The sequence below is a fragment of the Cryptococcus neoformans genome, chromosome 1 (genome assembly GCF_000149385.1).
Source record: "Cryptococcus neoformans var. neoformans B-3501A chromosome 1, whole genome shotgun sequence".
NCBI classification, from domain to species: domain Eukaryota; kingdom Fungi; phylum Basidiomycota; class Tremellomycetes; order Tremellales; family Cryptococcaceae; genus Cryptococcus; species Cryptococcus deneoformans.
Window position 1 is genome coordinate 1,562,075 of NC_009177.1, and position 27,941 is coordinate 1,590,015.

The 27,941-nt window shown below is 48.6% G+C and overlaps 11 protein-coding genes across 11 annotated transcripts in view; 6 read left to right on the forward strand and 5 right to left on the reverse strand.

The window, feature by feature from the left end:
- CNBA5680 (hypothetical protein) overlaps positions 1-1,113 on the forward strand; it is a gene marked incomplete at both ends in the record, with an annotated part of 2,051 nt that extends 938 nt beyond the window's left edge. The window contains 4 exons of the mRNA XM_772778.1: positions 1-13; positions 78-110; positions 165-956; positions 1,011-1,113. The exon at positions 1-13 is cut by the window's left edge and continues 76 nt beyond it. Coding sequence (XP_777871.1) covers positions 1-13; positions 78-110; positions 165-956; positions 1,011-1,113 — 941 coding nt within the window. The remainder of the gene's footprint in view (positions 14-77; positions 111-164; positions 957-1,010) is intronic.
- Positions 1,114-1,536: 423 nt separating this feature from the next.
- On the forward strand, positions 1,537-2,971 carry CNBA5690 (hypothetical protein; the record flags this gene model as incomplete). The annotated part of the gene is made up of 8 exons (XM_772779.1): positions 1,537-1,686; positions 1,757-1,891; positions 1,943-2,007; positions 2,056-2,125; positions 2,193-2,267; positions 2,332-2,509; positions 2,557-2,641; positions 2,695-2,971. 8 exons carry the CDS (start codon positions 1,537-1,539, stop codon positions 2,969-2,971), a joined length of 1,035 nt encoding a protein of 344 aa, XP_777872.1.
- A 487-nt stretch (positions 2,972-3,458) lies between these two features.
- Positions 3,459-5,973, forward strand: CNBA5700 (hypothetical protein; the record flags this gene model as incomplete). The annotated part of the gene is made up of 5 exons (XM_772780.1): positions 3,459-4,077; positions 4,134-4,812; positions 4,864-4,900; positions 4,962-5,171; positions 5,233-5,973. 5 exons carry the CDS (start codon positions 3,459-3,461, stop codon positions 5,971-5,973), a joined length of 2,286 nt encoding a protein of 761 aa, XP_777873.1.
- Positions 5,974-6,092: 119 nt separating this feature from the next.
- CNBA5710 (hypothetical protein) lies at positions 6,093-7,915 on the reverse strand (the record flags this gene model as incomplete). The annotated part of the gene is made up of 3 exons (XM_772781.1): positions 6,093-7,255; positions 7,315-7,461; positions 7,519-7,915. The coding sequence occupies 3 exons, from the start codon at positions 7,913-7,915 to the stop codon at positions 6,093-6,095; spliced, it is 1,707 nt and encodes a 568-aa protein (XP_777874.1).
- A 199-nt stretch (positions 7,916-8,114) lies between these two features.
- CNBA5720 (hypothetical protein) lies at positions 8,115-8,924 on the forward strand (the record flags this gene model as incomplete). The annotated part of the gene is made up of 4 exons (XM_772782.1): positions 8,115-8,177; positions 8,231-8,306; positions 8,360-8,472; positions 8,529-8,924. 4 exons carry the CDS (start codon positions 8,115-8,117, stop codon positions 8,922-8,924), a joined length of 648 nt encoding a protein of 215 aa, XP_777875.1.
- A 108-nt stretch (positions 8,925-9,032) lies between these two features.
- CNBA5730 (hypothetical protein) lies at positions 9,033-12,855 on the reverse strand (the record flags this gene model as incomplete). Its single annotated transcript, XM_772783.1, has 14 exons — positions 9,033-9,089; positions 9,148-9,450; positions 9,517-9,717; positions 9,767-9,839; positions 9,901-9,916; positions 9,974-10,182; positions 10,233-10,348; positions 10,403-10,671; positions 10,717-10,899; positions 10,964-12,182; positions 12,261-12,361; positions 12,413-12,559; positions 12,618-12,697; positions 12,752-12,855. 14 exons carry the CDS (start codon positions 12,853-12,855, stop codon positions 9,033-9,035), a joined length of 3,078 nt encoding a protein of 1,025 aa, XP_777876.1.
- Positions 12,856-16,552: 3,697 nt separating this feature from the next.
- Positions 16,553-21,066, reverse strand: CNBA5740 (hypothetical protein; the record flags this gene model as incomplete). The annotated part of the gene is made up of 8 exons (XM_772784.1): positions 16,553-16,871; positions 16,931-17,038; positions 17,091-18,250; positions 18,295-18,569; positions 18,619-19,742; positions 19,803-20,068; positions 20,125-21,018; positions 21,064-21,066. 8 exons carry the CDS (start codon positions 21,064-21,066, stop codon positions 16,553-16,555), a joined length of 4,149 nt encoding a protein of 1,382 aa, XP_777877.1.
- Positions 21,067-21,304: 238 nt separating this feature from the next.
- CNBA5750 (hypothetical protein) lies at positions 21,305-24,343 on the forward strand (the record flags this gene model as incomplete). The annotated part of the gene is made up of 8 exons (XM_772785.1): positions 21,305-21,675; positions 21,735-21,809; positions 21,866-22,645; positions 22,699-23,000; positions 23,059-23,174; positions 23,240-23,428; positions 23,482-24,113; positions 24,208-24,343. 8 exons carry the CDS (start codon positions 21,305-21,307, stop codon positions 24,341-24,343), a joined length of 2,601 nt encoding a protein of 866 aa, XP_777878.1.
- A 103-nt stretch (positions 24,344-24,446) lies between these two features.
- Positions 24,447-25,295, reverse strand: CNBA5760 (hypothetical protein; the record flags this gene model as incomplete). Its single annotated transcript, XM_772786.1, has 4 exons — positions 24,447-24,657; positions 24,732-24,908; positions 24,983-25,033; positions 25,237-25,295. The coding sequence occupies 4 exons, from the start codon at positions 25,293-25,295 to the stop codon at positions 24,447-24,449; spliced, it is 498 nt and encodes a 165-aa protein (XP_777879.1).
- Positions 25,296-25,560: 265 nt separating this feature from the next.
- On the forward strand, positions 25,561-26,740 carry CNBA5770 (hypothetical protein; the record flags this gene model as incomplete). The annotated part of the gene is made up of 2 exons (XM_772787.1): positions 25,561-26,351; positions 26,404-26,740. 2 exons carry the CDS (start codon positions 25,561-25,563, stop codon positions 26,738-26,740), a joined length of 1,128 nt encoding a protein of 375 aa, XP_777880.1.
- Positions 26,741-26,844: 104 nt separating this feature from the next.
- CNBA5780 (hypothetical protein) lies at positions 26,845-27,925 on the reverse strand (the record flags this gene model as incomplete). The annotated part of the gene is made up of 2 exons (XM_772788.1): positions 26,845-27,530; positions 27,580-27,925. The coding sequence occupies 2 exons, from the start codon at positions 27,923-27,925 to the stop codon at positions 26,845-26,847; spliced, it is 1,032 nt and encodes a 343-aa protein (XP_777881.1).
- Between the last annotated feature and the right edge of the window lie 16 nt (positions 27,926-27,941).

A 27,941-nucleotide genomic window follows, 5' to 3' on the forward strand; every position in this document is an offset into this window, starting at 1 on the left:
AAGATCCTTACATGTAAGGCGTCGTAATTCTCTGACTCCGTTTGGTCCTGTCTATGGCACTAATCATGGGATAACAGGCTCTCATGCGGGCACATGGCTTGCAAATCCTGGTAGATAGACAGATCTTCAAATCTACATGGTCTAACTACTTACCCTCTCCACAGCTTGTTCAGTTGGTTCCGCTCGCCTGGGGCTTATCGACGCCCGCCTACCACAATAACCTCCACGTCTAATCTCTCTTATTACACCAAGATTTGCCACATGTGCCGTTGTATCATTGTGCGCCGCCCCACCCGCGTATTCTTTTTGCGCAGCATCCTTGAACCTCTTGGTTTACATCAAGACAATCCCTCACCTCTCCTGGCCTCGCATCCCTCTGAATCGTCTTCGTCCACCGCTTCCGATCCTTGGAAATTCATATTCCCGCCTGATCCAACAACCTACAAATTGCATGATGATGTTGACCAATGTTTACGTTGCCCTGAATGTATGGGAGAGATTGAAGATGGGAACTGTTCTACGTGCGGCAATAATTTTAGCAGTGACAGCGAAGTGGAAGGTCAAAGTAACGAAGATTTTGACGACTTCTACGAAGAAGACTTTCTGTACGATGAAGAAGATGAAAATAGCGGAGGATTCTTTGGACAACGCTTTTTTGATTTCCATCCTCATCTGGCGACTATCTACAGTCAGCGTCACGCACTTGGCCATGATTCTGGCGATGATCAATCCAACTCAGGCTCTGATCCAAGTTCCCAGGAGGACGGACCGCCTGATCATGTTGATGGTGGTAATATATCTGTGGATACGGACGCCATCACGGATTCGGAGGGATACGAAGATTCTTTCATAGACGATGAGGAAGAGGGGAGTTGGTCTGGAGACAACAGCGGAGATAGTGACGTGATACCTTTAGGGGACGAAGATAGACCCACGAGAGGAGGTCCTCCACCTAGGTGAGTGTGTGAGATCAAAGTATTGGGTGACTGTCTGATTGAATAATGGATTAGGGTGAGAAGCGTTACGAGTGAGAATGAAGATGAGAGTGATCAGCCTGTTTTTACGGGTAGAACGCGGCGCATGGCTGGCAGGGTTGTGTCGGATAGTGAATAGAAACTCATTGATCTCTGGCGCTGGATGGCTATGATTATCCCAGAATTCACCATGTGCCGTCGTAGGCTGCATTGATTTATGTTATACTCTGTAGCTCTTTCTGCGATTCTGGGCTACGATCTCCACCCGGTTGGCCAGTGGCCGGCTGCTGCGGGCTCGGGTTGTGGCCGGAGTCGCGTCATGACATCTCGTTTATGACTGTAAAAGGTGGAGGTCAGTATCAACACAAGAAGGTGGCTTAATAATATTGGAGCTCAAGCTGGGAGCCGCATACGTTGCTTCCATGACATTGATTACACTGCACTTTGCATTATATAAACCCAAAGACAGAATCCACTACCACCTTTCCCGTTCGTCACTCAAATCGCCATTGTACATAGACAAGTACTATATACAACTAAACCAACCGACCTCAATTGTACAATGACCAGCCCTCAGAAAAACGTCCAAATCATCTTGAACGAGCGCCCCCAGAAGGGCCCAGTGACGGATACTACTTTCAAGTCTAAGACCGTTGATGTCCCAGAGCTCAAGGACGGAGAGATCCTCGCCAGGGTTGACTATGCCAGCGTTGTAAGTTATGTTACCTGGCCAATACCAAGCATTAGTCTGTCGCTGACTTCCCTGTCTTTGCAACACTCAGGATCCCACAATGCGAGGTTGGATAAACGAGGGCCGTTCCTACATGCCACCAGTGGAAATTGGGGCAGCAATGCGAGCAAATGGTCTCGGCACTGTCATTGCCTCCAAAGCTAAGGATTTCAAGGCTGGTGACAAGGTAAGACGTTGTTCCCGGCGAATGTTTCGAGCCTGTTGACCACGAGCTTAGGTGCTTGGCCTTTTGAACTGGCAAGAGTATTACGTTGGCCCCACTGAAGGCCTTACAAAAAGAGAGTGGGTAATATACTTAGTTCTTATGGTGAGCGCTGATGAAATCACCAGGACGCCTGAGGGAGCTAGGGACGTTGACCACCTTGGTCTTTTCGGCATGACCGGTTTAACCGCCTACTTTGTGAGTATTGACATCCTTGACATTTGTGATTTTTCTAAAAGTAGCATACTCATGTTTGCGCACGTAGGGTATGATCGAAGTCGGCAAGATTAAGGATGGAGATCATGTCGTTATCTCTGGTGCCGCTGGCGCAGTCGGTCTAGTCAGTTATGTTTCAGTTACCCATTAAGTCATTGTTAATAGGCCGACTTAAATTACGATCATAGGTCGCAACACAAATCGCTCTAGCCCACCCCAATTGCAAGGTTACCGTCATTGCCGGCTCGAAAGAAAAGCTTGATTATCTGAAGAAGCTCGGAGCTCATAACGCCCTCAACTACAAAGATGATGACTTCAAGGAACAATTCAAGAAAGTTGGTCTCATTGACGTCTATTTTGACAACGGTGAGTCACATCACTCAAGGTCCAAAATTGCCAATAACACTTCTCAGTCGGCGGTAAAATCCTCGACATGGCCCTTGCCCAGCTCAACCCATTCGCCCGAATCGTTGCATGCGGTGCTATTTCCCAGTACAAGTGAGTACTACCATGATGACCCAAAAAATTGGTGTCTAATTCATTGTCATCAGTGCCACCGTCCCCGACCCCATCTATAACTATTTCAACATCATTTCCATGAAGGCCACTATGCGAGGATTCATTGTTTTCCAATTCGCTGACCGCTTTCCGGAGGGTATTAAGTATCTTTCCGACCTTGTCAAGAAGGGCAAGATGGAGTTCAACTATCATATCATTGATGGGTTGGACAGTTGCGTGCAGGCGTTGAGGGAGATGTTTGAGGGGAAAAACCTGGGCAAAACCGTTGTTCGAGTTTCAAACGAAGCTGCCAAAGGCAGTAAGCTCTAAAATATAGGAAGCTGGTGTCTGTTTGGTTCAGTCTCGATGCACCAGTAGGGCGCAGTATATATCATCAGTATGAATAAATTGGATAAAGCCCTTTGCGCTTTCGAATATTTCGCATATCAGCGCATGGCGCATCGATCCTTCATTCGATGCAACCAATCGCATCGATTCATGTCCCTTTCGACGTATCTGCGAGCACTGTGGAAGGCTTTATGGTAATGACCATCCCAATTCATAGAGTGAGTGGCTTCCAATATTTATCTGAACTGTCGAGGATTGTTGTGCCGAACCTCATGTGGTCCGGTGTGCCATTATTATTGTCACGTGCCATCTCGCTGCATATCGGGCCACTCCGATATCCGTCTGGGGCTCTGGGCATAATAGCGAGTATGATTACGTATTATCGGAATCGTTGTTGTCACTTTGTAAACCGCCATTCTTTCCGTCGTGTCCATAGCATCTAATAGTACTTGCAGCCGCCCTGCCCCCAATGGACCCTCACCAGATACCCACACCCAATACTGCTGACCCAGGTCACTCATCCATCACCTTTTCTTCCGAGTCATATCCTCCAGAACACACTCCGACCTTCACCGTCCCAGCAGCGCCCCCTGCATCATTCGCTTCTGCAGATGCTGGTCCGTCTCCTCGAATTTCTGCCGAACAAATTGGTGCAGAATTATCTGGATATTCGTATCAAAATACAGGGGACGCAAATGGGTTAGCACGAGGGCGAGGTAGGGGCCGGGGAAGAGGCAGGGGAAGGGGATCTCGAGGCGGCCGAGGATCAAGAGGTGCTCGAGGCGGGATGCGGGCTTCTACTAGGTTATCTGAAAGAAATGCGTCTGGGAGTGGAGGAGTTGCAAAGCTTAAGCTTTCATTCAAATCTGGTGGGGTGACAGAAGCCTCTGGTGGAAGAATGTCAAGTTTTTTGGGCGAGTATGATCGAGAATTGGACGAAAATCCAGAAGAGCCGCTGTGCTTTGAAGAGCAATTCATCTTGAGGGTCCCGAAAGATGTTGCCGAAGGAAAAAATGGCGTTACGGGGTTGAGGGATATGGTCAAAGGCAAGGGCAAAGGTCTGGACGGTGTTGAATTCAAATTTCTAGGTGGGTTTCGTTGCATGAACACGCTGTTTGCGAAAAGGTAACGTGTGGACTATTAGATCCCCGTAGAGCGGCCTTCAAAGTCAACAATATGACATATGCTGCTAAACTCGTCGACCTTCCCAATATCATTGAAGCCCAAAAAACTTTCGATAGCCGACATTTGTTCAAGATTGCCGACATCTCTCAGATGCTAATTGTTGAAAATCCTGTGGCAGACGAGGCGTCCATAACGGAAAAACCGTTAAAGATAGATGAATACATTTGGCCGCACGGTATAACACCTCCAATGAAGCATGTCAGGAAGAGGAGATTCAGGAAGAGAATGAGTAGACTAGCGATTGAAGTCGTCGAAGAGTCGGTTGAGGATCTGCTGAAGAAAGATGATGAAGCAGAGGATACTGCTTTCGGTAAGCTATTTCATGAGCTCATTCCCTTTACATCCCGCTTACACAAGACAAACTCAGACTTGATAGAGGTTCATCAGGACCCAGATATTGATGATCAGTACTATATCGACTATGACCCTAATGGAACTTGGCAAAATTACAATCAAGGGGACATGGGGTCGGAGTATGGTGGCTCAGAAATGTACGATGATCCTGGATCAGTTGCGCCGTCGCAGATGGAGGACTGGGGAGAAGGGGGGACAGATTGGGGTACAGAAATGGGCGATGAAGGTGAAGGAGACTACGAAAGAGGGGAAGAAGACGATGGGGATGATGGCACTCTCGATCAGTACGCTTTTCAAAATGTGCACACGAAATTTGCTGACCAATGAATCTACAGAGAGCTTGCAGCTGCTCTTATGGAGGGCACAGGTGGTGTAAGTTTAGTATCCTCTGACATCCTTTTCGTGGGAAATTCTAATAATCGACCACGCATAGTCTGAATTCACGGGTATATCCGAGGATGATGGAGCCACAAGCGGATCTGAAGATGATGACGATGATGACGAAGGTGATAAATCAGAATATGACGAGGAGACCTTGGAGAAAAGAGCGAAGATCAAGCAATTTACAAGCGAGATCAAGGCCCTGGAAGCAGTCATTGATAAGAAACGTGCTGGTTTCACAGGTGGTAATCCTATTATGGTCGTACGTATAGGTTACATGAGCTTTCTTTCGGTCGACTAATTTATTTTTTCCAACTACCTAGAAACGTTTCGAAGAAACAATCGCCGGACTTCAAGCCGATGTCACTGCCAAAATTGGCGCAAGACAGGCCCTTGTCGATGAACTTGGAAAAGCTGAAGAGGGTGCCACAGTGGAAGCTGCCAATCAGAAAGAAAAGGCTGCTGAAGTTACCGCTGTAGGGGAGGGTGCCGAGCACAGGGACGTCAAAGAGTCTACCGTCACAACTGAGACTCCGATGGATGTCGATCTTGATGAAGGTGGAGATGGCTATAGCGAAGCTCCAACGCCTGTAGCAGTTAAAGATGGTGAACAGGCTTCCTCGCCACATTATTCAGATGGGGACGACCTGTTTGGCGATGATGATGACGATGAAAACGCGGAGGCTGTCCAAGTTCATCATGGCGAAGGAGGTGTGGTCGAACAAGGTGATGACGAAGAAGATGAGATGGCTAGGCTTCTACGAGCGGAGCTCGATGGGTTGGATCCAAATGCTGTGGATGAGACACCTGATATGCCGGAAGATCAAGCACAGGTAGACGCCGCCGCATCTGCGGCATTGGATAGTTTTGCCATGTCTGACGCCTTTGGACAGTTCCCAGCGCAAGAAGACTCCGGTTCTCTTGGAGGTTTTGATTTCACCGACGGCATGGAACAGATCACAGTACCTGGGTTTGTGGAAGGAGGGGTAGGAAGAAGGCGTTTGGCAATGGGTGCCGAGGCCGGCGATATAGAGGATGAAAGTTCCGAGGATAGTGATGACTGATATGCCACAATGACAATGTTGTACGACTGTTTAGATGGATAATAGTATCGAGTACAGAATATGCATACAAGTCCAATGCAACCGCGACTAATAATGTGAAACATCTGTTTTCATGCACCTCACCACTCTCCAACGCCAAGCCCAGCACTCTCGCTTTCTTTTTCCTTCTCTGCAGTCTTTCCCTTCCCGAATACCTCCTTCAAATCCACGCCTCCTGTAGATTCCTTGCCAACCAGACCCTTTGCTTGGATTTTCTTCCTCTTATGAGTGCTCAACTTGACTTCCCCGCCATCTTTGTTTACCTCAATGAGACCCACAACAGCAGATTTCTCCTTGCGATAATCGTTGATGTTGGATGCGTTCTCCTGGTGCGGTAACCGATGTAGCTCTTTAGGATCAGCTGCAGGAGCATTGAGCGTGTTGGTGATAGTGTTAGGTATGGAAGTAGATGAAGACGCGTAAGGAGCACTTTCGTGCTTCTTTCTCTTTTTAGGCACGTCCAGCTTGGTTTGTCTGTTCGTCACTGTCTCAACGGTTTGGTCGCCATGCTTCCTTTTCCTTGAAGAAGGTACACTATCACTGACATCCGTCTTTTCTCCCTTGAACAGCTTTGGCTTGTTCGCACCCTTATCTGTCGCTTGCTTCGTGTCGCCATCCTCCTCGGCCTTCGTCACTTGACCCCATTTCCTCATCTTCCCACTGCCTACATTTGCTCCCGAAGGTTTCATTTGACCCTCTTTTCTTTCCCTTGCTCTCCTGTCGGCCTTGCTTTCCGATCTCTCGCCTTTTCTCTTTCTTTCCACAACACGATGCGCATCGATGATCTGCAGATTGGGTAGATCGGGTGAAGCTTGTAAAAGCTCAGAATATTGGGGATGTGTAGTGGCGATAGGATTCGAGTGAAGGGAAAGAGAGCGAAGGTGTGGCCAAAGTGGCTTACGCTTGGACGCGGTGAGACCAAACAATGAAGCGATCGCATGATAAGCGAGGGAGCAGTTTCCAAGATCAAGGACTTGCAGGCCATCTCCGTATTGAGGGGAGCCACCTTGCCCTTTTCCAACGACCGACATATCACCTTTACCCCAAGAAGATATGTGTGAAGGAAGAATAGTCAAGTTGGGGAGATTGTTCATCTTGACATCTCGAAGTAGGGGAAGCGACGATAGATTTGGAAGGGAAGAAGCGGCCAGACGAGGGCAGTGCGAGAATGTGAGTTTTGAAAGATGATGAAGATTTGATAACGTCGAGGGAAGGGACACCAGATTGGGAGAGTGAGAAGCAACTATGAATAAAAGACGGATTAATATACAATGAAAAAGGGGAACGGTTTAAACGACATACTGAGTGAATTGAGGTCTGTCCAAGCCCCAACTACTTCTTCATCAAGTTCCGTCCATTCATTGTTCATAGCAACGATAGCTTTGAGTTTCGATAAGCTCTTAAGGGCCACAGGAAGCTTTTTAAGCCCACAGCCGCTGATGTTGAGCACTGCATGTCTCATTAGTGAACAACTTCGGTGTATGCTAATTGCAAAATCGGATTCACCAGTTAGCTCAGATAAAGTACCAACCGCCTCCCAGCCCTGCTGTATGGGGCAGTTGGCAAGGCTGAGCCATGTTACTCCCAGACCATTTAGCCAGGAGACATCTTTGGCTTCACTACCGCTCAAATCAATTCTGCGGACATTTTCGAGCTGCTCGGTAGGTGGAGGAAGAGCACAGGGTGCTTCTGAATATATTAGAGCAGCAGAAGTGCGAACTGCTTTCGGCTTGTACAAACTGGGATCCTTCGATTGCTCGCCTCTCTCAGGTCTCTTCTGTTTCTTGGTTCTCTGTTCCGGACCGACGGGTTTGCTTCGCTCCTCGAAGGCGGGAGGGTGGGCTGCAGAAGGCTTGATGTCTTTTTGAGACCTTTTCCTGCTCCTTGCTGCGCCTCTATCCATACTGAGGGTTGGAAGTATGATGTATAAATGTTTAGATGAGCAGGTGCGACTACTATGAGGCAGAATCGAATATTTACGAGTAAACAGGAGACCAGGTCACGTGATCCCGCTTTTTCCTCGAAACTCGCCCTCATACTCTGTCGCTATCCTCTCCAACAAAACGTCTTGTACATACATTTATGTCCATAACTCATAACCCATGCTTCCCTCAAGCTCCAAAATACTCACATCATCAACATTCTCTTCCTTCAGGGCCTTCTCGGTACGCCTAAACCGGCTTGGACAGCAGCGTACTACTACTGACGCTTCGTTTAGACTACTTCCAGGTCCCTGACAAAGAGAGAAGCCTTCGTCGAGCTTCTTCAAGATGTCCCAGGGCTAGGGAAAGGATGTAAGTCTCTATGCACTATCTGCGCTGCGCATTAAGGTGCTGATCATGCCCAGATGATCGTCTTTTTGTCGCTCCCGGTAGGGCTAGAAATGATCTCGTGCCCGCAAGAAAGGCCCGATTTGTCGCTTTCAAAGATAATAAACAACGCCAAATACTGAGAATGACTGTAAGGAAATCTTAATGGGATACTTAGATAGTAACTGAATCCTGGTTTTGACATAGGAGGAAGAGCGAAAAGTCCATTGGTTACAAGTCGAAGCTCCCGGGGCTACCCCCGAGAATCCACAAGCATCTTCAGAAGGTCCACAACAAACTCCTCAGCATCTCCTTGACTCCCTGTTTTTACTTCCCAATACTCTCCACTTCCCTCTTCGAACGGTTTCCCCTACTTCTCCCACTTTGCACGGATCTCTTAGTCTTTCCAACGTGTACGAAGTACTCGAAACCAACTACGGTTTGAGCTCAAAGGACGTAGAGGTTTCGTGGGTAGAGCAGGAAGCTGGAGCGAGAATGAAGGAGCTTGGGATCTGGAAGGCCTCGGTGAAGTTGAGAACGGGAGGTCAAGAGGAACAGACCGTGGACATCGAAGTCGACCGGCTGGTGTCAGGCGACGTTTAATTCGGGATTTTGTTCAGATCGGTGGAGTGCGACATTGGTTTCATGAATGCATTGTTGTTAGAAGCGTAGCTGAATTATAACGAGACTGCATTATATAACACTCGACCACTAAGAAGTTTGTAAAAAAGCCTGAGTCCCAAACAGTGTTCTAGCGGCTGCGACAAGCTGTAATCAATTCATTAGCTTGCTTGAGGTCGCGACGCCTCGTCGATTGCCCACTCACTTCTTCTAGAATGCTGCACACTTCTCCCAATGCTTCATTTTCCGCCATCCCATACACGACTGCCAGCTCCGCCTGATAAGATTCGGTCAAGGACGGAACCCCGGGGGCTTGCACGTTACCCCCGTTTCCTGCGCTGCCGTTCGTAGCTTGTTTCCGCAAGGCCAATAGATGTCTGGCATGCTCCTCTGTCACATCCATGAGTTCTGACAAAGGAATACGAGGAGAAGGCAAGAATTGCAGGAGAGGGCTTCGAGAACCAAAGGCATGACTGCAAGACCAGAGATTAATCAATACAGTTGATATCTGACATTGCACAAGTTTAGCGCAGGGCTGGTACTAGTTATCAGTAACTTCAAGAAAAACACCTACCAGCTCTCTCCGGATAGGTAACACATCAAGAACGGTCTCTTTTCTCGGTACACCAAATCGTAAAATCCGTGTTTCAATAAGAATCTCCAATAAACGTTCGCTAGCATCGATGATTTCGGAGTATAACTTGATTGGCCGGGGGAGAAGAGAAACTTCTTGCCTTTGGACTGCCACCAAAGCACGCCCCAATTGAAAGTCCCGCTATAATCGAGTCAAATACAACAAACGGACATAGTGCAAATCGAATTACCTTGAGTTTGGCTTCTAGTTGCTCGTATTGTTTGTCATCTGCGTAGTAAACGAGCGACGACCGCACCAGATCTCTACTCGTTTGTTCAGACCTACCATCGCCATATCAAGGACATATCAACGCTTAGCACTTACCGGCTCATACGAAGATCTAGAATATAGTAATTGGATCAGCGACATCGCAGGCATCTAAAGATTATTTGCTCACAGTATTCCGTCAGATGTGTTAACATGCTGGCCGCAACTCGGAAATATTGGACTCTAGCGTGCACAGGCCAGATCCAGGTGCCGACCAAAACTGCGGCGGCAGTACCGATCATGATGTCGACGAATCGGTTCCAAGCTAAGTAGAAATCAGATTGACCTTCTGCCAGGCCGAGATATGGGATGAACAGAATGGGAGGAAGAGTGATGCCGCTGAGATGTTCGCTTTAGCCTCAAATTGATACATGAACCGAGTCACTCACGTTGCGACTCCGAGGCCCGGTAATGAAGCAAATAAGACATTGTATGATATGGGGACTGAGCAAGCTGTGGCGAGGACCACAAGGCCATACGCATTTCTCTTGGCAATGACAACGCACTTTATGGGTGCTATCTCAGCGGATGAAATTACGAATCTGAACTTGCAACTTACAACATAACCCATGATAGCACCAATAAAGGTCCCCAGACCTCGAAGAAATCCCACTTTCAGAATTGCACCAGTGGTATCTTCCAGTACAAACATATAACTGACAACCATCCATCCTCCTCGAGAGGTATCATACCAATGCCGGGCTGAGTTATCTGCAGGCATCCAAGCAGGGACAGATAGAAGACAGATCCCAGCCGCTAGTTTGATGCTGAATAGGACATGTCGTGAGTGTTTGATAGTGTGCATTGCGCGTGATAAGGTAATACGAGCTGCTCAACGTCAGGGAAGGGTCAAGGTACATCCGAACAACTTACCCTTGACGACTCTACGTTGGTTCCACAATAACTTCCACGCTCTTTGGATGCTATATTTTGGTCCAGTAATCGAAGATGCTGAATGAGATTGGTGAAGCATGGCGGTAACAAAATCCATGTCTTGATACTCTTTGAGCTCATCAAAGGGCTGCTCTTCCTCAGACACCAGATCATTCTCTACGCCTGTTCAATTTTAATAGTAAGCTTGACAAGCCTTCTGTCTCGGAGAATCATTGGACGAGCTTACTTTTGCCATCTGCCGCAACAGTAACGTCATCTTGACGATTGACCCACAACAGACGCAATGAGGCAAGCCAAACATTTGAGGGTCTTTTGTAGTCTGGAGCGTTCAAAATCGTCTCCGTTAAACTCTGCACATCTCTCGCTAAATCAAGGAGAGCTGTCATATAGAACGCGAGACGGTATCGATCGCGATTATGAAGTACGCTTTTTACTTCGGGCGTCTCAGAAAAGGTAACACGATGTTCTACCGGGCTATCCACACGACTGGGCGGAATATCGGAAGTATTTGTGAGGCTGAAGCGCCCAGATTGATCAGGATCAACGTCACCAAGCAAAGATCCGAGAGTTCGTTGGATATGAAGCAATTCTTCTTCAAGAGATCGTTTCCACTCCTGCAAGTTTCGAGAGGAAACTACGTCCGCCTCCCCTTCTGCGGGGGTGACCACAGACCAGCCAAACTTGCTAGGCAGCACTTGGTCGATGGAATGTAGAGCTTTTACCATAACCAACAAGAGCCGATCGCTCCTATCTTTTAGCCCGGGCCTGCTTGACAAGGCGAGGTTAGGACTAACATCTCTTGGATGATTATAATTGGCCAAATGCCGGGGTTTTCGTCTAGTCAAGTTTTCCATATTCAGGTCAACTTCAGAAGAGGCGGAGTCACTGTGTTTATGACGGAAGTGGTTGAAGCTTTTGCGACGGTGATGGGGTGACGGGGGTGCGCTGGGAGGGAAAGATTTGTGCAAGGCCGCTTGGATTCGTTCGCCGGGGATATGACTAGTGGGGCCTAAAAGTGGATTTCGGGCCATACGCTGGAGGGCTTTTATTACGGCAGGAAGTGCAGAAAATTGCCCCTCTACCCGGGGTGTTGTTCTTAAATAAGATGCACTAGAAGACTGAAGGTTGGAGATAGTGGCTTTGAGCTTTTTTGCAAGTTGATCCTGCGTTGGAGGGCGGATATCCTGCATTTGTGCCTCAATTCTCTTGGCACTTGTTGGGGATTCCGAGTCACCGTCTTCTGTTGCGGGCAAAGAGCCATCACCGAATATATGATGGAATGATAGAGGTAGTAATATACAGATATTTTTGATGGACTCTTTGACCTCGGATCCAAACTGATGAGATAACGAATGATGAGGCGCAAAAACCACGGTAACCAAAAGTGGCAAGATGCCAGAAAAAACGACCACATAAAATTGTTCAAGAAACAATGATGCTGACATCTACAGGCAGGTGATGAAAAGGAAGCAATTAGGAGCAATTCGATAGAAATTTGCAAGGTTTGAAGGCAAATTACTCACATGTAGAATAGATTGCTGACTGGTAAGCATGAAAATAGGAAAGAACACCATGATTTTGCTAAATGCATTGAGGCGCCTTGCATAGCTTCTTACAAGACCGGCTATGCACGAATTAAGGGTCATTGCATTCCAAAGAAAATCATTGCACTCACAAGCAATACACAAAAGGGCTAACCCGACGCCCAGAATGGCCCTGGCTTGGTTAGAATCAGCACCGTACCGCCGTCCACACCAGGCGGCCACTGCTAGTGTTCCGTTCGACCATCCAATTCCTATTGTACCTCCAGCTATGCCGAGCACTGCAATTTTCTTTTAGCCTCTATAAATGTTGACTTGCGTCATATTTTTCTGGCTGACCTGTTGCTTCGATTTGTGGGCCAATACGACCTTGAGGGAAAAAGAAAATCAATGAAGATGTATAGACAAGAAAGCCCCATCTAGAGGCACATTGTGGTCAGTTAATGGGGCTACTGACGTACAGGCCAACTCACTCCCCGCATATCCGCGCCCATGGTTTGACAGCGGCAGTGACAAAACAAAGAAATGCAGTGAGTGTTGCAATGCCCAAAGGTCGTAATCGGGCGGTCCAGTCCATATTTCGGCGGTTCACAGAAAGTGGCTATATCCGATGGGTTTAAATACAGGGGTCCATGATGTGTTGAGTGGTAATGGCAGAATTTTATGGATGTAAATGTGGATTAATACATGGAATGGCCAGTAAGGTCTGGCTTGCGTGAACCTTTCGCTGTAAGGGTGAAATCGCTCCTCAAACGATAAATAGATCATCCGCCGAACTCCGTCCCTAATAAAAGCGCACGTAATATAATTAAATCAAAAAAAAAAGCAGATACTTTACATAATTGAGAAATATAGAAACATTCATTGGTTACTCCAACTATACTCGGTCCGTCGGTACGGTAACACCGAAAATATCAATCATATCAACTGGCGGGCTGCAGCTCATGCTCAACTCCTATAACAAAGCCTTTTTTATCAACCCACCAAGTCACGGAAGTAAGGCTACGAGGACTAGTCCTTTGGAAAAGCTGTTTTCCTCTTGCTCTTGCTAATCACCTCAAAAAAAGGACTTGTCATCATGTCATTATGCATGAAAACGTTCCGGTTTCCAAGTGTCATTACCCTCGGTTTTTAATTTAGCTGCTAATAAAAGATGTTCAAATCCTTTCAAGAGACCCGTCTTTCAATAATCGCTGGCTGGCAAGGCTCATTGTCTGTGGTGCTGGAGAGGAGCTAGAAGTCGTTGTTTTTACCGCAATAATATAAAAAGATGGTCGTTGATGCTGAGCAAGTATTGAATATCTGTCGACTCGCTAAAGTGAAGAAGATTGGAATGAGTACAAATGTACGTTTTGAACAACGTCACTTTCCTCCTTAATAACAAGAGACTTTTCAGACTGTTCGCCGCCCAATGGTTCTTCCGTCCTCGCCCCCTCAGGCTAAACCAGCTATATGGTCGTTTCTCATTGTTCTCCTTCTGCTCCAGCCGCTGTCACTTTTATTCAGAATTAATAGTACGGATGTTCCCCCAAATCGATTAGAGTTTAATGATTTTTGGGTAGCGGGTAGTAGCCGACTGTGCGGGGGTTCGATGACTGACGAGCAGAGATAAGAGAAGGGGAACAGGTTGATTCATACACACCGGCTATCGTCTCGAGAAATTTTTGTACTACCGATGACAATCACTCCCATTTATAGCAGTTGGATAGCTGTAATCTTCGACCACACCACTAGACTGATTGTTCATTAAAACAGAAGGTGGCCAGAAAGAGTAGCAAGCATCGCTGCAAGAGGAACATTGAATGTTCTGGCTCGATAACTCTGATGCGTTGTTGCACGTTTGGCTCATAATCAAAAGTTTACCTTCAAGCTCCATGACCTTCTTGTATTGCTGGGAGAGTTGATCGGTTAGCATTGTGTTCTTCTCAATCATTTGGTCAAGTTGTGTTGACAACTCCTCGTTGTTAGATTGAAGACTCTCATTCTCCGTTTCGAGAGTTCTCATCTTATCTTTTTTCCGTTTTCGAGATTCCAATGCCGTTTTCCTGTCTATAAGTCCGCTTGAGCACTCGTATCTTCGTAGGCGACTTCAAAAAATTTGTAAAGACTCACTGCGAAGGGCACGAATTCGGTTCTGCATCTCTCGGGTTCGGCTACTGCGATCTATCATTAGAAGCTCATCCAACCCCATGTCGGGGATTAACTTCTCCGTTTTGTGGCCGTCGAGGACTGATAAAACAAGATCCTCGTTGCCATTGCTGCTGTTAAACCTTTCAAATCTAGAAAGATCGGCAGACCTTCTTGTTGGTTTCTCGGTGACTTGAGAAGTCTTCTGAGGCATTCTATGAGTGCTTTCTTCTTTGACACCGCCGTTCAACTTATCATCTGTGACCTCCCGGATTGTCCCCATGGACGAAGGGGATGCCTCATAAGTTTGTACGGGGGAAAAATGCCTTGAAGGGGGTCCGTCAAAGGGTAAGAATTCAGAAGGGCAGGAGGTGTAGGAAGTGGTCTTCGGCTCTGTCATATACACTTCAGTCGGAAAGGATTCCTGCTTTGCGTATTGTAGAGCAGGGTGGGCAGAGAATGTAAATAACTAATGTCTGAAAGTCGCAATGGCTATTTACTGAAAAAACTCACTGTCTTACAGCCCCACCAACGGCTATTACAGCTTTCCTCATTCGCGCTTAGATTAGTTCCATCGAAGGCGCCATTTACTGGATTTATTGCAAGATCATCGTAGACATACTCTGACGAATATAGGTTAAGATGGGATGAGGTTGGTGGAACTGAGGTATTAGAATAGAACCCGACGAAAGACGACATGTTGCGTGCCGCCAAAAGAATAGAAAGGATACGTTATCAATACTTAGTTATGTAGGGTGGTCTTGTGCTGAGAGCTTGATTGATGGGACTCTGGCAAGTTAATTATGATAGTAGCAATAACCGACGGTTTTTCGTTGCGTAGTAGCACGACAATGTTTGTTGCACGATGAGGAAGACAGTAGTAGATAATCGACCGGTGATGAACTGCGTTCTGATTGAGGGGGATGTTTTAAGGTGTTTTGAGGAAGGACAGATGGAAGTTGACGATAATGATTGTAGAGGAGGCGATGGAGGCAGAAAGTAGCTTGCTAGTTGGTTAAAAACATACAAAGAAGAAGAGCATCCTAGAGGAGGGACGGGGTTCAAGCAGCACACCACGGCTGACTGGCTTCTCATCACGCACGTCGAAGGTCTGTTCTTCTTTTCATTCAGCTAGTACTTACCTTTCTTTTCTGCTACTCACTAAGGAAGGCACATGATTTAAGATTCATTCTGCTCTACTCGTGCACCTGTCTATCAAACATAACAAAGGTTACATCTAACGTCTGTGTTGGAAGAATAATGTGCCATAATAAAGGACGGACCATCATGCGCAGTTCTTCTGCTGTCTTTCCTATCATTACGAGTATTATGCGAACAAGCAACGAACAACGCAGTAGATTCAACAACGAGGGGGAAACAACACTGGATGGAATTTCCTCTTCTTCAAATAACGAAATAAAGTCCATAGCTCATTTTCAGCAAGTATCAAAACCTTGCAAAAAACTATCATCACATTCCAAGAACTATGAAGAAAACGTGGACCACCACCACCAACCAAATGCATCAAGGAACATCATACAAAAGGTGGTGGTAGGTTATCATTTATGCAGGGCATTATTTGGCTTGACTTTATATAAGGCTTTTTCAAAAGAAGGGATTTTAATGGATTTCGTATTATTGCTTTCACCCCCTAAATACCTAGAGGCACTCGACGTACACCCTCCGTCTGCTCGCAACGATATTGAATTGGCAAAGTAGAGTAGACAAAAGATAAAACAACATTTTTTTGAGCAGCGGCCTTGCTTTTAATCAATAATCACAATCGTACAATCAGACGTATGCACAAATGACATCGCCGCAAGAAGCAATTACTTACACGTAGACGATGCTATTTGACCTGCTTGTATTGTAGTATTGTTATAGTATAATAAGCAAGATAATAATAATGAACGGAAGTTGAAAATGATGATGGCGGCATGATAAAGGAAAATTAAAAACACTCGAGCTGCACTGCTATAGCACTTTGTAGCCGCAAGAAAAAAAATCTCCAAAGCCTTTTCGGGGTATCTTCAAGAGTTTCAAGGTATAGGTATGTCGTCCAGTCTATCGTTCATCCAAACCTGATGCCCCCCCCCCCCCCCCACCCCCCTGCACGACCTTCATCCAAATTGCTCAAGTTCCTGTACCTAATCCCCCCATTCCAGCCATTCCCCATAAGCATTTGGCCTCTCTCCCCTCAAAAATCCTTCAAAGCTCCTCTTGAGTACAGTTGACCAACTCAAATCAAGCTCATCATCCATGTCCTCCCTGCTCGTGACATCACCGTCACCTTCAACGCCCTCTTGACTAGGATCGAGGACACTGCGAGGCTCGACATCGTCACCGACAAGGTGGGAAGCTTGGTCGGAGGATGAAGAACGCGCGGCATCACGCAAAGCTCTTTCGCCTTTGATGAATCGATGACCGAGATCTGGAAAGTTGCGCGAGGGGTCAAAGGGCAGCCACCTATAATAAAAACCATACAGTCAGCTTAGCCCATCTTGAACTGCAAGAGAGAAGATTACCAGAAATTATGGAAGTGATAGGAGAATGCACCCCTGAAAAACCCATCGAACCCTAATGGCTGAGGACCAGCGGTGTCAAACTTGTCATTGGAGAAGAAGACGGAGAATCTAGATTATCCTTAGCTCTCACCTAACGTTGTAAAAGGTTGCTGCGACTCACTCTGGGAAGTACGGGAACGGCGGCCTATCTCTTTGGTATCTTTCCATGTTCAACCAAGCCGGGTCAAACAACGCATCGGGCACTCTGAATAGAAGCTTTTCCAATCCGGCATCTTTCAGATACCTCGATACCGTCATGGGGTGGAAATCTAGTCCGTTCTCCAAAGCCGTCTTGAACAAGAACGTGCTGAGAGCGGAGCCTTTGTGGAGCTTGAGTACTGCAGTGTTGTATTTTTCGTGCCATGACCAGCGGTAGGCAAACTGGCCTCGGTAGTTCCACAGTTCTTCCCAATCACGAAGGAAGATGGTATCAGCGTCGAGATAGATACCGCCAAATCTATGAGTTACGATAAATCGTGCCATGTCGGAGAGGATGACGGACAAACGGTCATAGTCCGATTCTGAGGAGGAGCCAACTTTTTCGAAAAGGCCACCCTTCTTTTTGGGAGAGGCAGTTTTGCCTGATTCGTCTTCGATTTCTTCATTGACTTCGTCCTCGGTCTTTCCCATTGGATCGCCATACGTATTTCCGCCCGAGTTGAAGATGGGCATTTTTCGCCAGTGATCCTTAAGTTCAGCCACACCATCCAGCTGTTCAGTGGTGTTCCACATCTTGAATTTGACAACGTCCCTAAATCTGTCATGCAAGAAAGGCGCAGACCATGGGTTTGTAGCCAACTGTTCGTACATTTCTCTTTTAGCTGAAGGATTGGGTACGGCAGCAGCAGGACCAGGGTTGATCCACAACCAGAGTTGGGGTCGACAAGTCCCGCGAACGACGCTTGCAGTATCAGACACTGCATCCACTGGCTTGTCGAGCCCAAGATTCTGAGTAAAGAGGAAGGACATGACAGCCATGTATGGCTTATCTGTGAACGGTCCTGTCCAGAATATGTGGAATATCCTGGGGTGCAAAGGATCACAAGCGTCACGGGAGTCAAAACTTGCTGGGATATCGTAGGGATCGGGAAGGATAAGAGGGGTTTTGGATCGGCCGGTCGATTGCTTAAGGTTGCGAGGCATCATGGAGAGAGATTGGGAAGGAGTGGATTCCTCATAATAGAGCTGTTTATACTGAGTCAAATAGTTGCCTCTTCGCACCCGTTTGCCGATGTCAAGACCTCCTCCAATCCTCAGGAATTCCAAACAATCTCGCACGTACTAGTTTGATAAGCTTCACCTTGATAAAACGAGAAACAACTCACCTTGTTGGTGCCAAGATCGCACTTTTCCAACACTAAGTCCAGATCCAAGATGGACCCCGGCATAGGCCTTGCCGGGAATCCAGGCTGACTTTCTCGCATATCCCATACAGACAGATAATGTCGCTCGGGGCCGTTTCCAGCCAAATGGGCGGAAGGGAATTTGTCTGCACGGTTTTGATATGCGACTAAAGGGGTTGGGGACGATGGGGAAGGGAGGAGTGTCGCGGGTACGACAGGGTTTTTGAGGGAGGGATAAAGCGGGAGATGGTCGGGAGCTAAGCAGCAAGTCAGCATGTGGAAAGGGAAAAAGTACTGATGGCATACGATGTTCGATACTCGGATAGTGCCCACTCAAGATCTCCCATTCCCATACCATCGCTGCCTCTTCCGGTGTAATGACCATTGTATCTGGGTCCACAAACGGAGGAGACCACGTTCTTTCACCCTGTCTTGTTTTTCTGAACCCAAGAAGGAAGAAGCCCACGACTACACTGAAGACGAGTAGCAAAAGGACTCGAATGGGAGAATTGAGGCGCGGAATACGGGCGTAGAGGCGAGGTGGAATGGGAAGGTAGACTTTGAGATGGCGAGTTCTGGGCTTTGCGTGATAGGGTCTTGGGGATCCTAGGGATGAGCCCGAGGAGAGGGAGTGAGAGTCGGATGGGTGGCCAAAAGGAAGGCGGAGGGGGATGTAAAGGGTGGTGAACCATCTAGAATATGCAGAGGGGCCAGAGAGGCCGAAGCGGCGGTCGTCGTCCCATGCTGAGGTGGGGAGGGGTGAGCGGCGTGGTTTTGCAGGGTTGTGCCGCTTGATCTGGCCGAATAGCGACATGCGGGCGATATGGATGAGTGGATAAGAGGATAGTGGATGAGAGGGCAAAAAGACAAGATGGACAAGAGAATGACTGGATGAGATGGGACCAGAAACTGAAACACGCAGCAGGACAGCCCGCCTGGCGCACCCACTCAGATCCGGACACCACGCCATATATACTGCACATACATCACACCACCTATGAACACATTCTATATACCACGCCCCCCCTACCGCTGCTCCACAACCACAGTCTCTGCACAGCGTCAGCACACATCCCACCACCACAACAGCCAACTCACTCTTCCTCTCCGCCTTCGGCTTCTCCCGCCCAGCACGTGAGTGCTTCCGCCTCCTGTCCTCCTTGATATTCCGCGCCTCTATCATTTCCCTCTTCAGCTTTGTGGCATTGTGGATGCTCTGCGGCACATGCCTCCTCTCCTTGACTTCCCTGACTCCCTTCTCCCGGGCGTATCTCTCCACCAGTTTTTGTCGATACTCAATAGCTTGACGCTCCTTGGTCGAAACAGGGCCGAGTTTCTTGGACGCATCCGATTTCCATATGCGCACATTGCCATCATCCGACGCGGAGAGAACAAAGTCGGCAGTGGGAGTGTAGCTGACGTCAAATACTCTGCAGTAATTATTAGGATACGTCCATATAAAATGCAAATCACGTCAAACTTGAACTTACCTCTGCATCCGCTTGGTGTGGTAAACGTCCCTTGACTTGCCTTCCTCTCTGTTCCATAACCGCACAGTTCTGTCATAGGACCCAGAGACAAATCCCTCACCCGTCGGGCTCCAGTCGCATCCCATGACACCACCGACGTGGCCCTTGTAAATTTGGTTAGGAGTTTCCAGGTTACGAATGTCAAATGTGTAGAGGTTGTGATCCTCTGAGCCAAGAAGAAGAAGGGTGGGGAGAGTGGGACACCACGAGAGGCAATTGGACGTGAACTGCGTATTGCTAAGCACGAATCCCTCCGCAATGAATGAAGAAAAATATTACCCACCTGGGTAACAATACGTCTCTCGGCCTTGCCCGTTCGGATATCGTACAAACACATTGTTCTGTCATTACCCACACTTGCCAGCACACTAGTCTCGCTCTGATTGAACTTGACGCCAGACACTGTCTCCATTGAGCTTCCAAACTGAAGTGTACTTAATGGTGCCGTCCTCTGCTCGTCCCAGATCTGCACAGTGTTTGAAGCAGTAGCAAATACCGCATCTGTACGGTGATGATCGATGCCGTTTAAACCGTTCTTGGATGTAAAAGTCATCGTGGGCTCAAGATTTTGCCCCAACGCATCCCTCTTTGCCGAATCAAGCGACAAGCCTCCGCCTTCCTCCTCATCATACCCGCTTTCTCCAATCGCTCCGGCCTGGTCCAAAAATCCACTTCCTTCACCTTGTCCAAGACCAAACTCATTGCCCTGAAAAGCATCCTTGTCTCTCAAACCAGGGGCAAACGCCTCGCTTCGCCAAAGTTTGATGGTGCCGTCAAGTTTGCCGCAGGTGATCAGTCCTCTCCGACGGTCTTGCGCCTCAGACGTCCAGCATATACCACTGACCATACCCCTATGGGCTCCTGGGATTTTGAGCAATGGTCTCCTCAAGCCCAAGGAATGTACAATGACTTCGCCATCGCCACCACCACCGGCAACAACGCCGGCCCGTCTCGAGTCTTTACCCAGACAGTAGACACCGTCCTGATGACCACCAAGAGCGTCAACAAAAGGCTTGGCAAACATGCGCTCCATCTTTACGGCAGTGACGGCACGTGTGTATTCTCTTGGCTTTGCAAAAGGATGGAGATGAGGCGCGAGGTTGTGCGACAGAGGATGGGGAGCAGAGGAGGAAGAGGGAAGATGATCGTCCAGGGAGCGAGAGATGGTTTTTATTTTCTAGAAGTGGGTGAGAATGGGCTGTTAGGAAAGGTTTGAACTTACCATTTTGGCGGCTGTCTTCTGAAATGTCGTTGGAGAGACGACTTTGAGCGAGGGATGAACCAAAAATCTCCCTCTTTCAAAACAGTCGAATAACTGAATTACGTAACATTTTGCCACCGCCGGCAATCTCAACAGCTAATAATGCAGCAGTCCGTCACTTTGCTCCGTAAGCCGTCCTTCTTTGCTTTCTTTCCTCTCTTCTTTCTTTGTTCTTCATCTATCGCCTTTTCTCTTCTCCGAAATGAGCGAACCATCTTCTCCAGCTTCATCCCTCGATTTCTTTGAGTCGGACGCTTCAGCAGACTCCGACTACGATGAAGCACCACGCCGCACTCGGAAGCAGCCTTCCAAGAAATATGGAGCCCGGCACGGTACATCCACTCCCACAGCTTCAGGCTCAGGCTCTGGTACAAAAATTAAGATAAACTTGTCCTCTCTCCAACGACGGGCAGTGGAGGGCAATACCGCTGTTGAGCAGGAAGAAGAAGGAGACGAGGATGAAGAAGGGTATTTTGATGGTTTAATTGGTAAACGAGGAGTGGATCTTTCAGGCCAAACGCTGAAAGGTGATCATTCTTTGAGACCGCTTTGGGTAGATGATCGCGGTAATATGTGGGTACTTGGGTCCTTGGATCCGACACAGCAAGTCATTGCTGACCATGTCTGGACAGTATTGTTGAGGCCTTTGCTCCCTTTGCAAAGCAAGCGCAAGATTTCCTGGTTGCCATTTCCGAGCCAGTATCTCGGTGAGTCATCCGTATGACTTAAGTTTACCTGTTCATCGTGCTGACAAAGGATATAGGCCCGCCCTTATACATGAATACCGCATAACCAAGCCTTCTTTACATTCTGCCATGTCAATTGGTCTTGAGACCAAGGTCATCATTGAGGTCCTCTCTCGTCTGAGCAAGACACCCCTTTCACCGCGACTTGTCGCGCGAATAGAAGAATGGACCGCATCGTTTGGTAAAGTCCGGCTTGTATTGAAGGACAACCGATACTTCCTTGAAACGAGTGTCCCCGAATTCTTGCAAAAACTGATGAACGATGAAGTCATCAAGGAATGCATGGTGCATCGTGAAGAGGTAACAGGTCCTACTGTATTTGGAGCGGAGGAAGGTGCTCGTCCACGACGAGACTTTGCCATTCCTGGGACAGAAGAAGCTCGAAGACGAGAGAGGGGTGAAGATGCCGAACAGACTCGTGAGAATGATGCTGTCTTGGGTGCAGTGATTGGGATTAGCGAGGCAGATGAGATGGATGATGAAGATGACAAAGTTCATTCGTTTGAGGTGTCTGGCGAGCGGATGGAGGATGTTCGAAGACGGTGCAAGGATATCGATCTTCCTGCATTGGAAGAGTACGATTTCAGAAATGACACGATCAATCCCAATCTCGATATACAGTTGAAGCCCATGACAGTCATCAGGCCGTATCAGGAGATGAGTCTAGCCAAAATGTTTGGTAACGGTAGAGCCAGGTCAGGTATCATTGTCTTACCTTGTGGAGCGGGAAAAACGCTGGTGGGCATAACTGCGGCATGTACGATCAAGAAGAGCGCGTTGGTGCTCTGTACTTCTGCGTTGGTTTGTTTTTCTTTTCTCGTTGTGCAAGCCTCTGACGTTATACGGGTAGTGTATCGGTAGCCCAATGGAAGCAACAATTCCTTCACTTCTCCAACATCTCGGAACGACAGATCTGTGCCTTCACCCAGGGCGAAAAAGAAATGTTCAGTACGTCGGCGGGCATCGTCATCTCAACCTACTCCATGATTGCCAAAACTGGCAAGCGAGCGCATGATGCGGAAAAGATGATGCAGTTCCTTCGGTCCAGGGAATGGGGATTTTTACTGTTGGATGAAGTGCATGTGACTCCGGCGGATATGTTCAGAAAATGTATCAATAATTTCAAAGTGCATGCCAAGTTGGGTCTCACTGGTGAGTCTTTGCGGTTCAGTGGATTGACAATGATATGGAGACTAACGTGAAAAAATAGCAACGCTGGTAAGGGAGGATGATAGGATTGGGGATTTGGGATACTTGATTGGTCCAAAGTTGTACGAAGCCAATTGGATGGATCTCGCTAAAAATGGCCATATTGCCACTGTCCAGGTATGTTTCGTTGCCCAATTTTTTTTGTCCATACACTACTGAGCAAGACGTTTTATTTTTTTTAGTGTGCCGAAGTTTGGTGCCCCATGACTCCAGAATTTTATCGCGAATATTTACGGAATCCTTCTCGCAAACGCATCCTTTTGCACGCCATGAACCCGAACAAGATTCAAGCATGTCAGTTCTTGATCAACTATCATGAGAGCCGAGGCGACAAGGTGATCGTATTTTCCGACAATGTGTTTGCACTCGAGGTGAGTTGTCTTGGGCTCGAGAAAATCTTGGTTTGTACTGACGGGACGAATAGGCGTACGCCAAAAAGTTGGGCAAGTCTTTTATTCACGGCGGGACGCCTGAAGGCGAACGGTTGCGGATTCTTTCGCGATTCCAACATGACCCCCAGCTGAACACCATCTTCCTCTCCAAGGTCGGTGATACTTCTATCGACTTGCCTGAAGCTACTTGCTTGATCCAAATATCTTCCCATTTTGGTTCTCGGCGACAAGAAGCTCAGCGATTGGGTAGGATTCTGAGGGCAAAGCGAAGAAATGACGAGGGTTTCAACGCCTTTTTTTATTCGCTTGTTTCCAAAGATACTCAGGAGATGTTCTATTCCTCGAAGCGGCAAGGATTCTTGATTGACCAAGGTTACGCGTTCAAAGTGATCACCGAACTTCACGGTCTTCATAGCATGCCCAACCTCGTTTTCGCTTCCAAGGACGAACAGCTGTCATTGCTAGAGTCGGTACTGAACCAGGGTGATGCCGCGGCAGAGACGGCGGACCATTATATGAGGTTGAATGGGGGTAAGCATCTCAAGAGGATTGCGGGCACTCAGCCGAGTACGAGTGGGACGACGGTGCAGAGGTTCATGGCACCGTTGGAGCATTTGAGTGGAGGGCAGAATATCAGTTATAGAGAACAGAACAAGAGTGTCAAGTGGGTTTTTTTTTCTTTTTCTTTTTTTCCCAAAATCTATATGATTACCGGAAAAGTGAGGAGCATATACTAATCAAGGATTTCATCTTTCCAGCAAGGAGTTATCGAGAGAAGTACGGCAGAATAAGAGGGCTGGGGGATCGAGTAGTGGGAAAGATAGCCATTCGATTTTCAAAAAGAGAAAAACAGAATTGGCAGCGGCCAAGAAGCAGCGTGAGACGGGATTCTAAGCAGTAGGCATACTTTATTAAAAAAAGCGGTATCCTTGTAGCAAGTAAAATACATGCAAACTCAATCTGTTGTACTTTTTTTTTTTTTTTTTTTCTTCCTGTATTACGATCCTGTGACCTCTCCGATATCCTCATTCCACACTTTACCCCGCGGACTGTTGATCCAGTTTTTCATCATGTTTTTAATCTCTTCAGAATCGAGGTTGATAACGTTGGCGCCGTTATCACGGAGAAGTTGTTCCCCGCCCACAAAATTTTCGTTTTCGGCGAGAACGACGGTACGGATTTTGTAGAGGATACAAGTTGCGGAGCACCTTGACGGAAGAATCAGCCTCATCTTCCACTTTGCACAAAGTAGAATCACACAGAGGGAGAGGGAGTAACTTACATGATGCAAGGCGACAAGGTGGTGAACATTGCACACTCGCTTAACAAGCCTTCTGGTACCCGTCCCAAGTTTTCGAGACAGTCCATCTCTCCATGTCGGACGTTGGACGAGAGCTGGACACGGTTGTTGTGTCCGCGGGAGATGATACGGGAGGTAGGAAGGTGGACCAAAGCGGCGCTGGCGGTGGGGGGGGGGGGGTAAGTGATGAGGATCAACGTGTTGTAGTAAGAAACGAGGAAGGACGGGCTTACCCGATGGGGATACCGCCCTCCGAAAGGCTCTTTAGGGCTTGTTCATGGGCACTATTTTAAATGAGTGTGTTTTTTTCTGGTCAGCTTGTATCAATACATATATATCTATATATATTTGACTGCGTGCATCTTTCACTCTGTCACCGGTTGTTGTATGGGTATGGTTGAACCTGCCAAACGCTGTGATTGTAATCTCACCCTTACTCTCGCTTATCTCGCCCGCCTGCCCGGCCTAAATGAGAATAGGAACGTACACGCTCATAAAGTGAGGATAGTCCTCTGGCTTGGCTGGTGATCCTTCTACGGGGGACATGGTTTGTTGGGCCAGTGTGGGTTTCTGTTGTAATGTGTTGGGATAGTTTATACGAACAGTAGTTGACGAAAATGACAAACTCGTAATATGAGATGCCCTCCACCTCCACCGGTACAAAAACTCCCCCGGGACTCTAAAAAAAAACGCCAAACGTAATAAGCGTGAGCTCGCCACCAAGCGATCCTTCGTTGGGACCTTGCCTACGTATTTTCGTTTTGCGTAGGTGGTCCATTATTTCAATTGTATTTGTCGTTCTCCGCCCACGATGCAGTCCCCGCCGCCTACCAGAGATCCCCACCGACCGTCCGAATCCGAATCCACGGAGCCGGAAATCCCAGCCACCAGCACCAGCACCGGCACCAGCACCGGCACCAGCGGCAGCTCAAACCCGCTCTACCCCTCTATCCTCCCCACGTCCGCCACTCTTCTCGCCACGAAACTCGGCCCCACCCTGCCATACTACCAATCCCAAACCCATCCCGGGTCCCCCGGCGGTGGCGGGGTTGGCGGCGTCCCCGCGGCGGCGGCGGACCCGGAAGAGGCAAGGCGGCAGGAGATGGCGTATCGACTGCGGGCGATGCCCGAACAGTGTTTTTCGTGGTGTACCCAGAGCGAGATGGCGAGGCCGCTTTGTAGGATGCTTTGTGTTAGGAAGAGGGCGCCGGTGCGGAGTAGGGAAGAGCAGTTGAAGAGGTTGAGGCCGCAGCCGCGGGTGAGGCAGGGAGAGGTTGAGAGTGCGAGTGCGAGTGTGTTTGCGAGTGTGGTGTCCTCGAGCGAGCAAACGTTGTCGTCGTCGTCGTCACCACCGCCACCACCATCCATATTCGATTGGCTTCATTCTCCTATTGAAACACTGCGTTCACGGATAACACCGTATTCAATCATATACATTCGCGGTACGCCTGATGGTGTGATTGGGAGGTATATGGAGGAGCTTGAATGGGATGATGGGGTGTATGATTTTAAAGGGATATCAAGGGGACAAGTTGCAAAGTCTGCAGGAAGAAGAAGGGATGAGGATTTCAAGATGGAATGGCTCGAATGGGGCGATCACGGGTGGGTGTTTTTTTGGTGATATTTTGTATGGCTGACAAGAGGTTTTGTTTAGAACACTACTGCATTTACCTTTGGCGTTTATATTCTCACCCATCCTCGCGTTGCCGGAGAATATCAACCGTCTTCTCTCGCCCTCACTCAATTTTCTCTCTGCCTACAAGGCTTCGTTCACTGAAGGCGGCCAGGCCCGGAATGTGCTCAAGTTTGTCGAGACGGTGAAGAGTAATGGGGCGGGGGAGATGGTGGATAAGATTAGTACGTTTATAGAGAAGCGTGTGCAGGAAGGGAGGGAGAAGAGGGAGGAGATGATGAAGCAGAGGCAAGAGAGGATGAAGGATATGAAGGATGTGGGCAGCGAGGTGGAAGGGAAGGGGGAAGAGAGGCAGTAGAGTCGGTATCGGGTGTATGTTATGGTATGCATCGGACAAGCCAAGGCTGTCAATTACTATTGTCTACGGATACAACAAGACGGAACAGTGGAAAAGATTCGGCACTATGCGTGACGGGCCAATGCTTCTGCCTTGACCGTTTTGTCTGCTTCAAAACTCTCTTGGGGATCTATCCTCAGACTGCTGCTTGGTTCTGCCGATTGAGATGATTCAGCCGCGTAAAAAGCGGCCGTGCTGATAGGTGCAGCCGTAGGACGTTCAGAGACGGGCCGGGTGGTCGAGCGTGTCAAGTCGTTGGCTGGGTTTGTCAAGGTGGCTGGGTTTGTCAAGGTGGCTGGGTTTGTCAAGGTGGCTGGGTTTGTCAAGGTGGCTGGGTCGTTTGAAGATGTACAGGCAGGCAGAAGAGAATCATCCTCTTCCTCGTCCCAGTCGTCGCGCATAGCAGCTACGCCTCGCAGGATCTCTTCGGGTATAATGACACTGCCGTAGCTCCCGTCGAGATAGTCTTTGGCGTCTTCGCTGGACCCGGTGTCGTTTGGCTCGTGAGCCGCCCTGTGGGCTTCCTCGCGAAACTTGGGAGCGATGAGGGAGACTCCAAAGGGCGTGAAGAGGCCGCGGGGCCCGAATCTCTCGAGGAAGCCAGAGTAAATCTTTTCGAGCTTGGCGTGTTGGCTATCGGCGGTCAGTGGCTGCGGGAGACAGACGCGGGACGCAGGGACGTACCGGGAGGACGAGAGGCGTCTGCGCTTCACGCCTGCCTGGTGCTGGTTCTCGTCGGCGGTCATCCTCACTGCGGGGCTGTCAGCACGGGCGGAGACGAGACGGACAAGTACACGCACACAGATCCCAGCGGCTGCGCCTGCTCTGGACGGCGAGGGGCATGCCGTGCTTGTCCTGGAGATGGCGTCTGGCGACGCTGCGGCCGTTCTTGCCGTCGTAGGTCTTGCCGCAGACCCTGCAGGTGATGAGCTTCCACTCGGTGTAGGCGGCGTCGGCGGGGTGTGTGTCTGGGTGGAGGATGAGGAGGTCGTTGACGTCGAGGGACCAGCCGGGGGCGGCGGGGCAGGGGAGGAGGCCGTTGGGGCGGCAGGCGCGGAGCTGGAGGAGCGGCTGGCTGGCGTCGGCAAAGTCGGGGAAGAAGACGGGGGTGGACTCGGTGGGGGGGGCTGGCTCGTGGGGGTGCATCGGGGGGGGGGGGGAG